The following is a 12,714-nucleotide window of genomic DNA, read 5'->3' as shown; positions in this document are numbered from 1 at the left end:
TAACAAACGTCCCGCTTAACAACAGAAATCTTGGGCTCAGCTGGGGTCACAAGTTGAATCTCTATTCTGCTTGTTAATGGAACAAATAATGTGTGGCTTCCTCCCCACCGCATAAAGTTTTGGATATTATTTCTTAATGTCATTCATTCTACGAAAAACTTGAGGATTGGAGATGCACAGCATCTAAATCTCCTTAGCTAAAATGGCTAGTTTTGATGCTTAAAAGCTGTTCAGCTCCTACATTTTGTTCAGCTGCTTCTGTGGAAGCACCACTGAATTTTCAGAGAGGAAAATTTCCTTTTCAGACTTACTTGTATTCTGTGGTGTTTGTGTTCTTCATGGTACTTGGAATGTCCTCTCCATTCTTCACCCAGTAGCTGTTAATGAGGGGGGTAGGGCTGGATGTGAGGTTGCACTGTAGAGTGATGGGGATTTGAGGGGAGGTAATGGTCACTTCATTACTGGAATTGATCCTGGGCTCTAGAGGAAAAGAGACACATTAAAAGGGCTGTCAGTTTCCACCCGACTCAAATGTCCTACGTGGCACACAATTAAATGGCAGAGGAGTTGGGAGAGGAAAAGAACTACACATGGAAAACAACTTCACTAGCTCAGATGGCATTAAGGCGTACAATGAACAGCTGATCAGCAGAGGGGGGGGGAAATAAAACACAACAAGGACTAGTCTAGTGATACAAAAGGGCAAAATGAAAAAAAAGAAAGAAAGAAAAGAAAGAATAGATTTTGGCATTCTTTATTTTTTTGTGGCCTAACTAAGGGGAAATTAAAAAATAAATCACACAAGAACATAGAGCAAGCATTCAGTCTAATCCATGTTTTAAAAATAAAATCTTTGGGTGCTTTTCACATATCGTTCTAGATTGAAGGATCTTGCTGCAAGAGAAAAACATCCAATAGAATACAATGCTGTAGGCGCAATCCCTCACCCCCACTCCGGCCCACCCTCCCCAACAGGTATTAGCAGGGCCAGTCTTCTAGGAAGCTTGCAAAGAAAATTGTGCCATTACACCCTTCCGTGTTCTCAATAATGGAAGACAATTTCAAATCACCAATTGCATAACACAGATTTTGAGCTATGATGAAACAGACAGGAAACAAAGTTTATTTAGCTTGTGCCCCAAACTAGAGCTGGTACCATTTTGGAATCAGCAGCAACCATAAAAGCTTTGTAGCAAGCCTACTCTTCTCGTTTTCTATGCTACAGAGGACACCTATATAAGATGATGAGTAAGGAAGCCACCCACTCCCCTTTCTCAAAGTTTGCCTTGCCCCTAACAGCATTAAGTTCCTGGGGATCCCTTTCCCACCAACCCCTTTACCTAAGAAAAAAATGTTGAAACCCTTTCCCCAATTAGCATATGGATTTTTCCCGTGATCTATATTCAGATTGCACAGTATTTGAAAGAGGAACTGCGCAGGGAAGCAAACCAAATTTACACGTTGCTTAAAGCACCAAGGTCTTTTGCAAGGCTTGGGCAGAGATTCCTGGCTTTTTACATGGGGTTATATTATAATAACAACAGATTATCAGAGTTGGAAGGGACCTTATAGGTCATCTAGTCCAGCCCCCCACCCAAGCAGGAGACTCTACACCATTTCTGACAGTTGACTGATCTGGTCTCTTCTTGAAAGCTTCCAGGGATGAAGCTCCCACAACTTCCGAAGGCAACTTCTGTTCCATGGATCGACTGTTCATAAAATTTCTCCTTATTTCTAGATTGAATCTCCCCTGGATCAGTTTCCAGCCATTATTCCTTGTCTGGCTTTTGGGTGCTTCGGAAATTATACACAGCCACTTTGCTTTACTAGGTAGAAAGTGGTCACATTCGTAATGTATTGCTATACCAAGCTAAACTCCCATGTCCTTCAACCAAGGAACATGCAGTGCGTTATCTTGATACAGTCCCACACGAATCTTCTGAAGCAAGAACATATCACCGTACAGGTCAAAATATACTTCATGTGTATCAGGCTTCCTTCCTTTATATTTATGCTGAATTTTAGACTTTAGACCTCTGGAATCCATCCAGTGCAACAGTATAATCTTTGTTCTGAAATTACATGTATTCAGGCACAGACTGTGGGATTAAACCAAGTATTGGTAGAGTAATACTTTTTTTTTTTAAAGACCCATTGCTAAGCATTTACTCCATGCCAGTATCTCAAAAGACGTAGTACAAAGCCATACCGCCCTATTTAAAAATAATTGTGTAAAGGAATAGTGTAAGAATTTGAAAGACTTGTCGTGATTTACTTCTGGCATGGAATGTTTTGCAAATACATTTGATTTTATGGGTGGTCTTGACACATGCATATTATCTTCCGGAAGAGAAAATAAATGGCGGGATAAACATGCTGGTTACTGTAATAGAGAACTGGAGAGATTTAGACACGTCTTGTTAGTAGCATGGGATTGTACCTATATGGCCACATCCGTGAAAATCTTTATCTACTAAATGAGAATTATCCTACACAAATATAAGTTACATTCAGATTTAACATGGCTTTATTCTAGATGGAAAAATCAGCATAATTAATTGAAGCATAAAATGTTCAACTGTGGCTCTCCAATTAGTTCACAAAAAGGAAACCCAATTTTCATGTTGCCCATATGGAACACTTCATGTATTTGCCCTTTCCTTGCAGCCTGAACATGAGGAAATCTCACACTCAGTGGAAAACATTACTAGTTAAGAGTTCCTCTCCAATGTATTTGGAAAGTTCCGTTACTTTTCCATTAATGAGTTAAACATTTCCTCAGAAACTCACCGTGCAGATTAAACAAAATTAAACAAGGTAGACAGAGGCACTTGATGAATAATATCTACGTGCAATATGAAATAATGCATGAATAATGTTTGTCAAGAACACAAACAACTCCACCCAACACAGAAATTTATAAACCAGCCTTGCATTCTCTAACCTGATGCCAAGAGCCACATTGGCTAGAAATTCTGGGGATTATAGTCCAAATATATTTGAAGGACATCACACTAGGTAAGACTTGTATTATATTTTCCTACCAGTTGTTAAAATAAGAATTAGAAACAAAGGAAGGAAATGGGAAAATGCTACACAGTATTTATCTCCTAGAAATGGGCAATACAAGCAGTTGTATTTTCAAGAATTCTGGGTTTCAAAATTTTGTTCTGCAGTATTATATAAAAAATTGCTTTCAGAATACTAGTTTTTAGACTGTACTTGATGCATTTTAGCAAAACGGTAACATAAAACTGATAGTGAGACAAGCATGTAGTTACTACTGGAAAATCACATTGACCATCCAGTATTTCTCTTATTTGTTAAAACTGTATCATAATGCTGGTGTATAAGGTATATGTCAGCATCCCACATAACTGATTCTTGGTTTTTAATAAAATAATCCTCCACTGTTAGCTGTTCTTACTGCCTATTTTGAACTAGAGAAGCGTGGTCTCATTTTTTTAAAAAAAAGGATTTGTATGCTTTCCCCATCAGTTGTAGTCATATACTGCAGGAAATTCTTCAAGTCTTGTACAATAGGAGTTTGTATGCTGTGCAAAACAAAGCATCATAGGCTTCTTTCTATATCCTAATAAATGTATACTTTGTACTGTTCTGTTTACACACAAAAAAACATTTATGGTGCAGCATTATGATCAGAAATCCAGATTAAGTTACCAGATTTATTTTCACTACATGGCCCAGGAGAAGGCTGTAAGCCACAACAAATAAGAAAACAAAATCCACATTATTACTGAATATTTCACATTTACATGATTCCTCATATACTGTGCGGGCAATTTTTTCTCACATCAGTCTCTGATACACATATATTTTGATACACATATATCCTACTCAATGTCACTATTTTTTTATGCGCATAGCAATATAGAAGGTAAATTGCAGAAAGAAAGTAATCTTTCCAAAAGCTTCTAAAAGTAATGCCTTACATTTGAGATTATGCTTTTGATATGAGTGCTGACATTACAGACCAGTGTTTATGATTAGATTGGTTTAGCCAAGGCATGGACTTGATGGAGCTGCAGTTTACAAAAATATATGTTTTAAAATAAAATTTGCTTGCTGGAAAAGGTGCTGCCAGACTCCTCTGGATCTTTTTAACCAATTAATAGCATTATAATAAAAGAAAGCAGGGAATTCATACCACTCAGAGGTTAAAAAAAAAATCAATCAAGGTTACTTCCCATATATTCTTGCCTGCTTCTTAAGATCAATGCCTCTTGCAAGCCTTGTCTTCAATTGAGATGGGCCTGGTGAAAGAAAGAAAGAAAGAAAGAAGGAAGGAAGGAAGGAAGGAAGGTAGGAAGGAAGGAAGGGAGGGAGTGAGGGAGGGAGGGAGTAAGAAAAAGAAGAAAGACAGACAGACAGAAAGACAGGGGGAGGGAGGGATGGAGGAAGGAAGGAAGAAAGAAAGAGGGAGGAAGAAAAAGAAGAAAGAAAGAAAGAAAGAAACCGACAGAAAGACAGGGGGAGGGAGGGATGGAGGAAAGAAGGAAGAAAGAAAGGGAGGGAGGGAGAAAGAAAGGAAGGAAGGAAGGACAGACCTATTTCCATATTAAAAACCATATTGTAAAATGTTCTACACGCCTTATTCCCTAATGGATTTTGCTGCTTTGCAGATCCTGGACTCTAAAAAGAACTTTTAAAAATGTCAGAAAGGCAGATGCAGATCATTTATATATGCCTCAGAACTAGAAACTGCCAGATTTGCCAGCATAAATGTTAGGACAGAAAGGTTTCTAACAGCAGCTCTAGGCAACAAAATGAGGTTGGAAATCATATATTCAATGGACGCAAAATGAATCTGCAGTGCACCAAAGATATTTGGGAAGCTTGCAGGCCTCAACTAGAGAAAATAGTTCTCCTTCCATTGTTGGCTTCCCAGGGTCTAATATTCAGGACAATTTTCCTATGAACCAGGAAGTAATTCATTAGCATTAGTAGATATTGTTTAATCCCCCAAGAAGTTGTCCAATCTTTCCTAAACGTGAAACTTCATGTGTGCCGAATATTCATTTTTATTGTAAGAATTTACACGTCACCTTTCAAAATAAAAATCCTCATGCAATGATGGATATTAACTCTTTATCGATTCATTGGCTGCCTGCTACTCTGTGAGATGGGGCTGTTCAGGAACCACCACTGACAACATTTTAGAATGTAATCATGATTTCTAAGCCTTCTGATAGAACCAATGGCTTAATAAATAAGTCAGCTACAAGATCATCCCAGGCAATTTAGCTTTGTATGTAAGGAGACAAAACTTGAGTGTTACAGGAAGGGGATGAGAAAGGAAAGGCTTTGGACTGCCTCTTTTGTATTTGTAAGTAACCAAGGAAAGTACCAAGCAGAGACTCAACATCTGGAAAGTTTCAGTAGGTATGTTGTTTATAAAAAGCAACTTCTGACTTAAAGGGGAAACCCAACATTTTTCAGGCAGTAAAGGTTGCTGACGAGAGTCTACGGACTTAAAAACCGAGAAGAAAAAAGGAAGGCAATTCCATGATATCCGAATAAACGAAATAATAATAAATAAAAAAAAGAAATTGTTAGGTTAAGAATGAACGCAAAAGAGACAAGGCACTCGTGGAGAAACTAGGACAGCACAGAGCCTACTATAAAAGGTAAAACAAACAAATAAATAAAAAAGAATAAAAGCAAAAGGAAACAAAACATTCCAATACCAGCTTGCTTTTCAGAGGAACTAGAATCAAAGATTCTCAATACTTGTGATCCTAGGGAGGAGGAGACACATTAAAGAAGGTGGCAAAAACACACTTGACACGTCCACAAATGAAAAAAATCGACACAACTTTCCCCCCACCAAACACACACACACACACGCAACGAAGACGGATCGGTGGGTGATACTAAGGGTCACAAGAGAGGTGGGGGGTGGGGGTGAGGATCTCTGGGAGTGCCTCTAGAGACTACGACACTACTGCTCTGAGGAGCTGAACTCACTCTGAAGGACGCTTATAGTAGCCTGGGCTCGTATCCACGTTATGGCAGGATTTTGCCTCAAGTCATTCCTTCTGGGGTCGTTGCTCGCCCTGCACTCATACGTCCCAGAGTCTTCCAAGGTAAGACGAGTGATTCTCAGCACGCTCACGCCATTCACCCCGTAGGCAGTGTTAATGGTGGCACGGCGCTTTCGAGCACCGTCCCACAGCTGTTTGAAAGATTCAGCCCGGTTGACTTCAGCGTACCACCACTGGATCTCTGGGGTGGGGTTCCCAACCACGTCACAATACAGTTCAAAGGCGTCCCCTGTGAGCTTAGTCTCTGACATAGGCGACTTGACAAACCCAGCTAGAGAGGAAAAGGGGGCAGCAGAAATGCCATGACAGATGAACGGGTGGGGGGGTGGGGTGGAAAAAAGAACAGATCTTATAAAGAAAGCAAATGAAATTGCAGAAAACACACAAAAAAAAACCAAAAAAAAAAGAGAGACATGCCCATCTACAACAGTGGTTATAGTGTGAGTTCAAAAGAAGGAAAGTGAGATTGGCAGAAAAGCCAGTTTTAAGGGAGACAAGTCAATTCTTAGTCTGCGACAGAAAGAGAGTGGGTCTGTCCCCCCCCCCACCTCTTCGTTCCATCTAATAATAATAGTTCCTAGGGAGGAGGTTAAAAACTGGATGGACATCTTAAGTCTTATTAGGAATTCCCTTTGTTTAAACTTTAATAATTCCCCTTTATTATCTCCTTTGGATATAACACTGGGATTAGGAAAAAAGCTCTCTATTATAACCAGGGCTCCACCAAGATTGTGCTTTGATCTCCTCTTATTTCAAGCCCAGAGGGATGTATGACAGTCGGATAAATTGTCTTACACATCTTATAGCAGCCCACACTTAAAAGAACTCTTGTGTTGCAATAATCGCTGCATTACCACAAACTTATGCTGATTAAAAACAAACGGACCACAAAGATGCGAAAATTAGGCAAACAATCATACTACTGTTATAGTCACACACCCAATAACGATCCCATGTAGAGCTCTATTTTTCTCCCCAAGAACTGAATCAGCATTTTCAATTCCTTTAATTTGGTATCTTTTAAGCGCATAGTACAAGTGGGATTTTTCCTAATGACTAAGAATTCATTTGTTCTCAAATCCCATGCCCAAGTACAAGTGGGCTAGCTCTGTGCCCAAGGCAGGATCAGAATTCACGGATTACTGGTTTCTAGCCTAATGCCTTAACCGCTACACTCAACTAGCCCTCACTACATCTAATAAGGTAGATTACACCTAGATTACCAATTACTTAAAGTTATAAGACTACTTTTCTGTTTGTCAAACAACACCTAAACTAGATTGCAAAATATTTCACGACAACGTAGAAGGTATTACCTGCTTGTTTATATACTGAGTCACCCTGGAGAGTTACAGACAGTCATTTCCCTCCTATTCCAATATGCATTCAATCATGAAGTAAGGCAACCATTGTTGGAAATCAATATAGTATATATCAGCCAAGAAAGAACTCAGTTTTTGCCTCCCATTTCACAAAGCACCTCCCTATGAGATCAGCAATCATTCCTGTCACATTTTTCAGTTTCCTATTTGGTGGCAAGAAAGGTATAAAATATTTGCTGATTTAACTCCACACTGCTGACCATTTCTTAATGATATAGCTGAGGGAAAGTTTCTGGTTCTAACTAGTGAAGCATGGGACACTACTGTCTTAAAAAATTACAGCAAAACTTTCAATCCTAATTTGGTGAAAACTCAAACCAGTACAGCTAATACACGTATAAGCATTGTGCTGCAATATTCAATATCCACCACATTTTTGCTTTTACGGTTCTGGAACCTCACCTAGCTATGATACAGTTTTATTCTCTTTCGATAAAAAGAAAATTCTGCTAAATACAATTGAACAGAATGTCTGCAAATCTAGTTAAGGTAAGTGTTTCTGAGTATTGTTATAATTTTGACCAGCGCTATACCTATTTAATAATTTTGAATACACTGGATAGTTCGTATTATCAGCTTCAATTAGTTTCTTCAAGATGGTGACAAATGGTTTCTACAGCCTTCTAAAAAAAAGCCTGTAACAAAAATACAAATCCGAACACGATGGATCTTAATGTAGTTTTGTCTGCAGGTTCTATAAAGCAAGTCATGAAATGGGTCATACGTATACTAAATTATTAAGGTGACCAAAGGCATCATCTCACTAAAAGCTGTGCTGGATAATGTTAATGTTGCAGAATCATAATACAGGCCTGAGCGTAGCGATACGACCCTGCTGAGCCATTCGCCCTCTGACGGTGCTGCTAAAATATACATCGCCTTAAACACAAAATCCCTTCCTTTGCTTTGTGCATCCTACGCCAGTTAGCAAGAAGTTGAGCTGTTTCCAAATGAGTTCTGCTCGAGTGATCTTTGTATTCTCAAGCTCGGAGGCTAATCCTTTAATATGGCGAGAGCAATAGATGCATTTGGTGCTTATGAATAGGCACAACTGAAATATAAAGTCATAGAATGAATAGAATTTTATATTTAACCACTTCTATCAAGAAGCTTTTGTGAATAATAAATTTACGTCACTTCGCAAATCTCCTAATTTAAATGTTTCTTTGACCCAGACCACAACTCTTATAGCAGCTACACTCAAGACGATACAGATTTTAATTTTAATAGCAATCCTCTGTAGTACAATCACTAAAATGAAGATCTTTATTCTTTTTAATATTAGCACTATCCACACTAATCACATTTTCAAGGTCAAATGAACACGTGGAAAGAAAGGACTTCAACCATGTCTCACTTTCATGATGTAAATCAGTTATTATTCTGAAGATACCTACTTATCATCATTAGCTTTTGCACTAATTCAGTCTATTTCATCCTACTAAAGCCAGTTATTGTCATATATTACTGAAGAGTGAAAGTCTGAATATTTCTACTGTAAAGGATTTGAAAGGTTCCTTGTTTACATTGCCTCTTCTTGCATTGTTCTGCCAGAAAATTGGAATATATCCAAAGCCTGTAAGTGATCAGTCACATAAAAGTTGTTCAATAAATTTCTAGACAACAATCTTAAGACTTAACCACTTACTCTACAATTCTGTTACTGTACTAATTCTGCTTTTATTTAATTCAGATTTGGCATGATAGCACATGAAATAAAACAGTCCCAATTGGTTCTTTGCGAGTACTATGGGTTTTCCTTTATCTGTAATTTATTTTCTAGTCAACTTGATTTAAAGCAGTTCAAATTTTGATATAATTTTACAAATTACTAAGAGCAACAGGAAAAAAATGAAAGCCATACACAACTCCCCCTTTAATTTGTTTCAGAATTAAGTACTCGGGAATCCATGTTCTATAATTTTCAGAACTGTCTTTTTGAAAACACTGGTTATGCTGGAAAGAAAGTGAAGGGGGAAAAAGGTATAATTTTGGTATCAAAATAACAAATCAATTTTTCTGCTACAGCATTCAATTGTGATATTGCTCCTACGTGCTCATCTTTTGGTCTTTAACCACAAAAATGCTCCCTGGATTTTCTTTGGACATGCTGGGTTTTCTGTATTCATTTTATACTCTCTGTACTGACAAGCGTCACCCACTCGGATGCAAACTCATGTTTCTCACAGTTCTCTGGATCAGAAAAGATGTTCCATGATAGACCTATCAGAAGGACTCTCTTGAGTTGCGAAGGAGCACAAAGCATGCAGATGTTCTATCTGATCAAACAGAATGCAGCCACTCTTCAGAAGAGCAGTGTCATAAGACTGCTTTAGGGATCCCACTAACACCAGTAACAAAACATGCTTTTGTCTTACAACACAGGCGTCTCTAAACATTTTCATTGCCATGTTTCCTTGCTTTATACTTAAGCTATTCTTAGGCATTTTGGGGGCGGGAGAAGCTTAGGAATGAACAGAAAGGCTGCAGGAAAGTTAAAGTGTTCATTAAAATGGACTCATTTCATTCTTGTTAAACAACTGAAGATAGAAGGGACATAGGAAAAAACATTTCCCCCCCTTCTTAGTAGATCTTTTTTAAACCTTCTGGTCCTCCAGGAACAGCAGGATTTCCTCCATAACTATATATTCTGTCTGTTCTAAATTCTTGACCCTTTACTGTCCCTTCCTTGCTGCCACTTACCCATATTATTAAACCTCTTGCCAATTTAAATTAATCATCTCCTTCTGATACTGCCACAGATTTTTATCTATCTTTTTATTGCCTTCCTTTCATCAGCTTCCAGGGACATTGTAAGCCAGGCCAGCCATTTTGAGGTTCATAAGTCAGCTTTGTAGCAATGCAGAGATCTGGACCTGGCCTGCAAGAGTTAACAGCCAATCTTGCATTTTTGGGCCATGTTTGGACTCTGAGGAACTGCAGTTCCAACACACCTAGAACACACTGAAACTGTTTTCTGCCCCGCCCTGTAGCAACTTTTAGCAAGTACATCTGATTTCCACATCTTCCCTGCCTTTTTCAGGTCAAACCTCTTGACCAACTCTGCAGACAATTCAAATGATTTTGTATTTTTAGATTAAAGCGCTTACATACTGCATGGCATAGAGGGCAGTTTCCAATCAGATTTCAGACCATCACTGGAAACAATACAGGTAGTCCTCGACTTATTACAGTTCATTTAGTGACCCGTTCAGAGTTACAATGGCACTGGAAAAAATTGAGTTATGACATTTTTTTCATCGTTACGACCACTGCAGTATCCCCCGTGATCATTCAGACGCTTGGCAACTGGCTCATATTTATGACCTTTGCTGCGTCCCAGGTCACCTTTTGTGACCTTCTGACCAGCAAAGTCAATGGAGAAGACCGATTCACTTAACAACCGTGTTACTAATTGAACAACGGCAGTGATTCACTTAACAGCTGTGGCAAGGAAAGTCGTAAAATGGGGCAAAACTCACTTAATAGCAATAGCAATAGCAGGTAGACTTATATACCGCTTCATAGGGCTTTCAGCCCTCTCTAAGCGGTTTACAGAGTCAGCATATCGCCCTCAACAACAATCCGGCTCCTCATTTCACCCACCTCGGAAGGATGGAAGGCTGAGTCAACCCTGAGCCGGTGAGATTTGAACAGCCGAACTGCAGAACTGCAGTCAGCTGAAGTAGCCTGCAGTGCTGCATTTAACCACTGCGCCACCTCGGTTCTCGGCTCTTAACACATTTTTCACCTAACAGCAGAAATGTTGGGCTCAATTGTGGCTGTAAGTCAAGGACTACCCCATAACAATATTATTTACTCATCCTATAGCAATAAATTGGATTTTTGGTGGCCAAGCTTATTGCCAATGACCCAAGGGCATTTTCCCTAATAAAGCCAACTTACAATAACCGCTCTTCCTCTTCCTTGCTTCTGTACTCATCCCTTTAATCTTCTCCCAGCTAATAAGCAAACATTGAAGTGAAGTACCTTCAAAGGAATTTAACCTGGCATCCAATGACTCTAGTCCCCAAGATCTTACGCCAACCTCCTCCCACCTATTTTAACAGGGCGTGCGGGCATTACAATTCCCAGAGTGCTTAGCTGTTAGAATAGAATAGAATTCTTTACTGGCCAAGTGTGACTGGACACACAAGGAGTTTGTCTTTGGTGCAGATGCTCTTAGCTGTGCTGCTTGGAGATCGTAGTGTCGGCACATCTGGAGGGCCTCAGATTAGGGCAGATAAAAATGCACCCCTCTGATGACATGGGGCCCGTGACTTTCCCCAAACCTGGCTACGCTTCAAGGACATTATCTTTCCCCCTGCAAAAGATAAAAGGCAGCTGCTCCCATGCTGAAATCCTGGGTAGATTTCTCCAGATCCTTCCTCGCCTTCTGCTGCAACAGATCCACCCTCAGCCATGCCTAAGGGAGGGGAAAAGGGTGACTCTGACGACAACCTGCCTTCCCTGAGTTTTTTCCTGCCATTGCTTTCTTTTCTTTCCCTATGTATCTTCTCTTTCCCCACATATTTTCTCTTTTCCTATCTAGCGGCGTGCCTAAATGCACCAGCGTGCCCACCGTCCCTGCCCTACTGCCCCCATTTATTTGTACCCATTTCCCTTGTCCTTACTCTTGTTTATTCCTAGTCCTGTCATCTTGTACACCAGCTGCAAACTACATAAAAATAAATCCTACAGGCTTCGGGATTTCCTGGTGGTCTCCCATCCCCAACCAGATCCGCCTTGGTACCCGCCTTCCAGAGGCAGAATCCATCAGGCCCTCCTGGCCCCGCCCCGCGAGGAGCCCCTCCCCTCCCAGGCCCCGCCCCCTTGTCAATCACCGCCTCAGGTCGGCTCCTCGCCCCCTCAAGGCCTCCCCCCTCCCCCCACTCCGGTCCGCCTTTCCTTACCGCTCTGCGCGCCAACCGGCGTCGGCCAGAGGCTCCCCGCCGTGGCCAGGAGGAGGAGGAGCGAGAGGGCCGCGGGGAGGGTGGCTGGGCCCCGCAGCATCGTCCCGGCGGCGGCTGAGGAGGAGGAAGAGCGGGCAGGGGGCGCGGGGGCGGCGGTCGGCGAGGGAGGAGAGGGGAAGGGGAGGCGAGAGGAAGAGGAGGAGGAGGAAGGAAGGAAGGAAGACGAGGCGGGCGTCGCGGACTCCGGCGCCCTTCGGCGTCGCCTTCTCCTGCCTTTTCTTTCCCCCCCTCAGCGACGGAGCGGTCTCCTTCTGCGGCAGCGCCGGAGTCTCGCGAGAACTCGCCTCTTCCTTC

The 12,714-nt window shown here is 40.9% G+C and overlaps 1 protein-coding gene across 1 annotated transcript in view; it reads right to left on the bottom strand.

Annotated features, from left to right (window-relative positions):
- The window catches only part of NPTN (neuroplastin), a 32,951-nt gene extending 20,237 nt beyond the window's left edge, over positions 1-12,714 (bottom strand). Inside the window, exons 1-2 of the mRNA XM_032232847.1 lie at positions 12,361-12,714; positions 312-480 (exon numbers count right to left, since the gene is read on the bottom strand). Coding sequence (XP_032088738.1) covers positions 312-480; positions 12,361-12,460 — 269 coding nt within the window. The 5' untranslated portion in view covers positions 12,461-12,714. The remainder of the gene's footprint in view (positions 1-311; positions 481-12,360) is intronic.

The sequence above is a fragment of the Thamnophis elegans genome, chromosome 16, assembly GCF_009769535.1.
Source record: "Thamnophis elegans isolate rThaEle1 chromosome 16, rThaEle1.pri, whole genome shotgun sequence".
In the NCBI taxonomy this organism is placed as follows: domain Eukaryota; kingdom Metazoa; phylum Chordata; class Lepidosauria; order Squamata; family Colubridae; genus Thamnophis; species Thamnophis elegans.
Note: the sequence above shows the minus strand (reverse complement) of the source record. Positions and strands in the feature narration are given on the sequence as shown.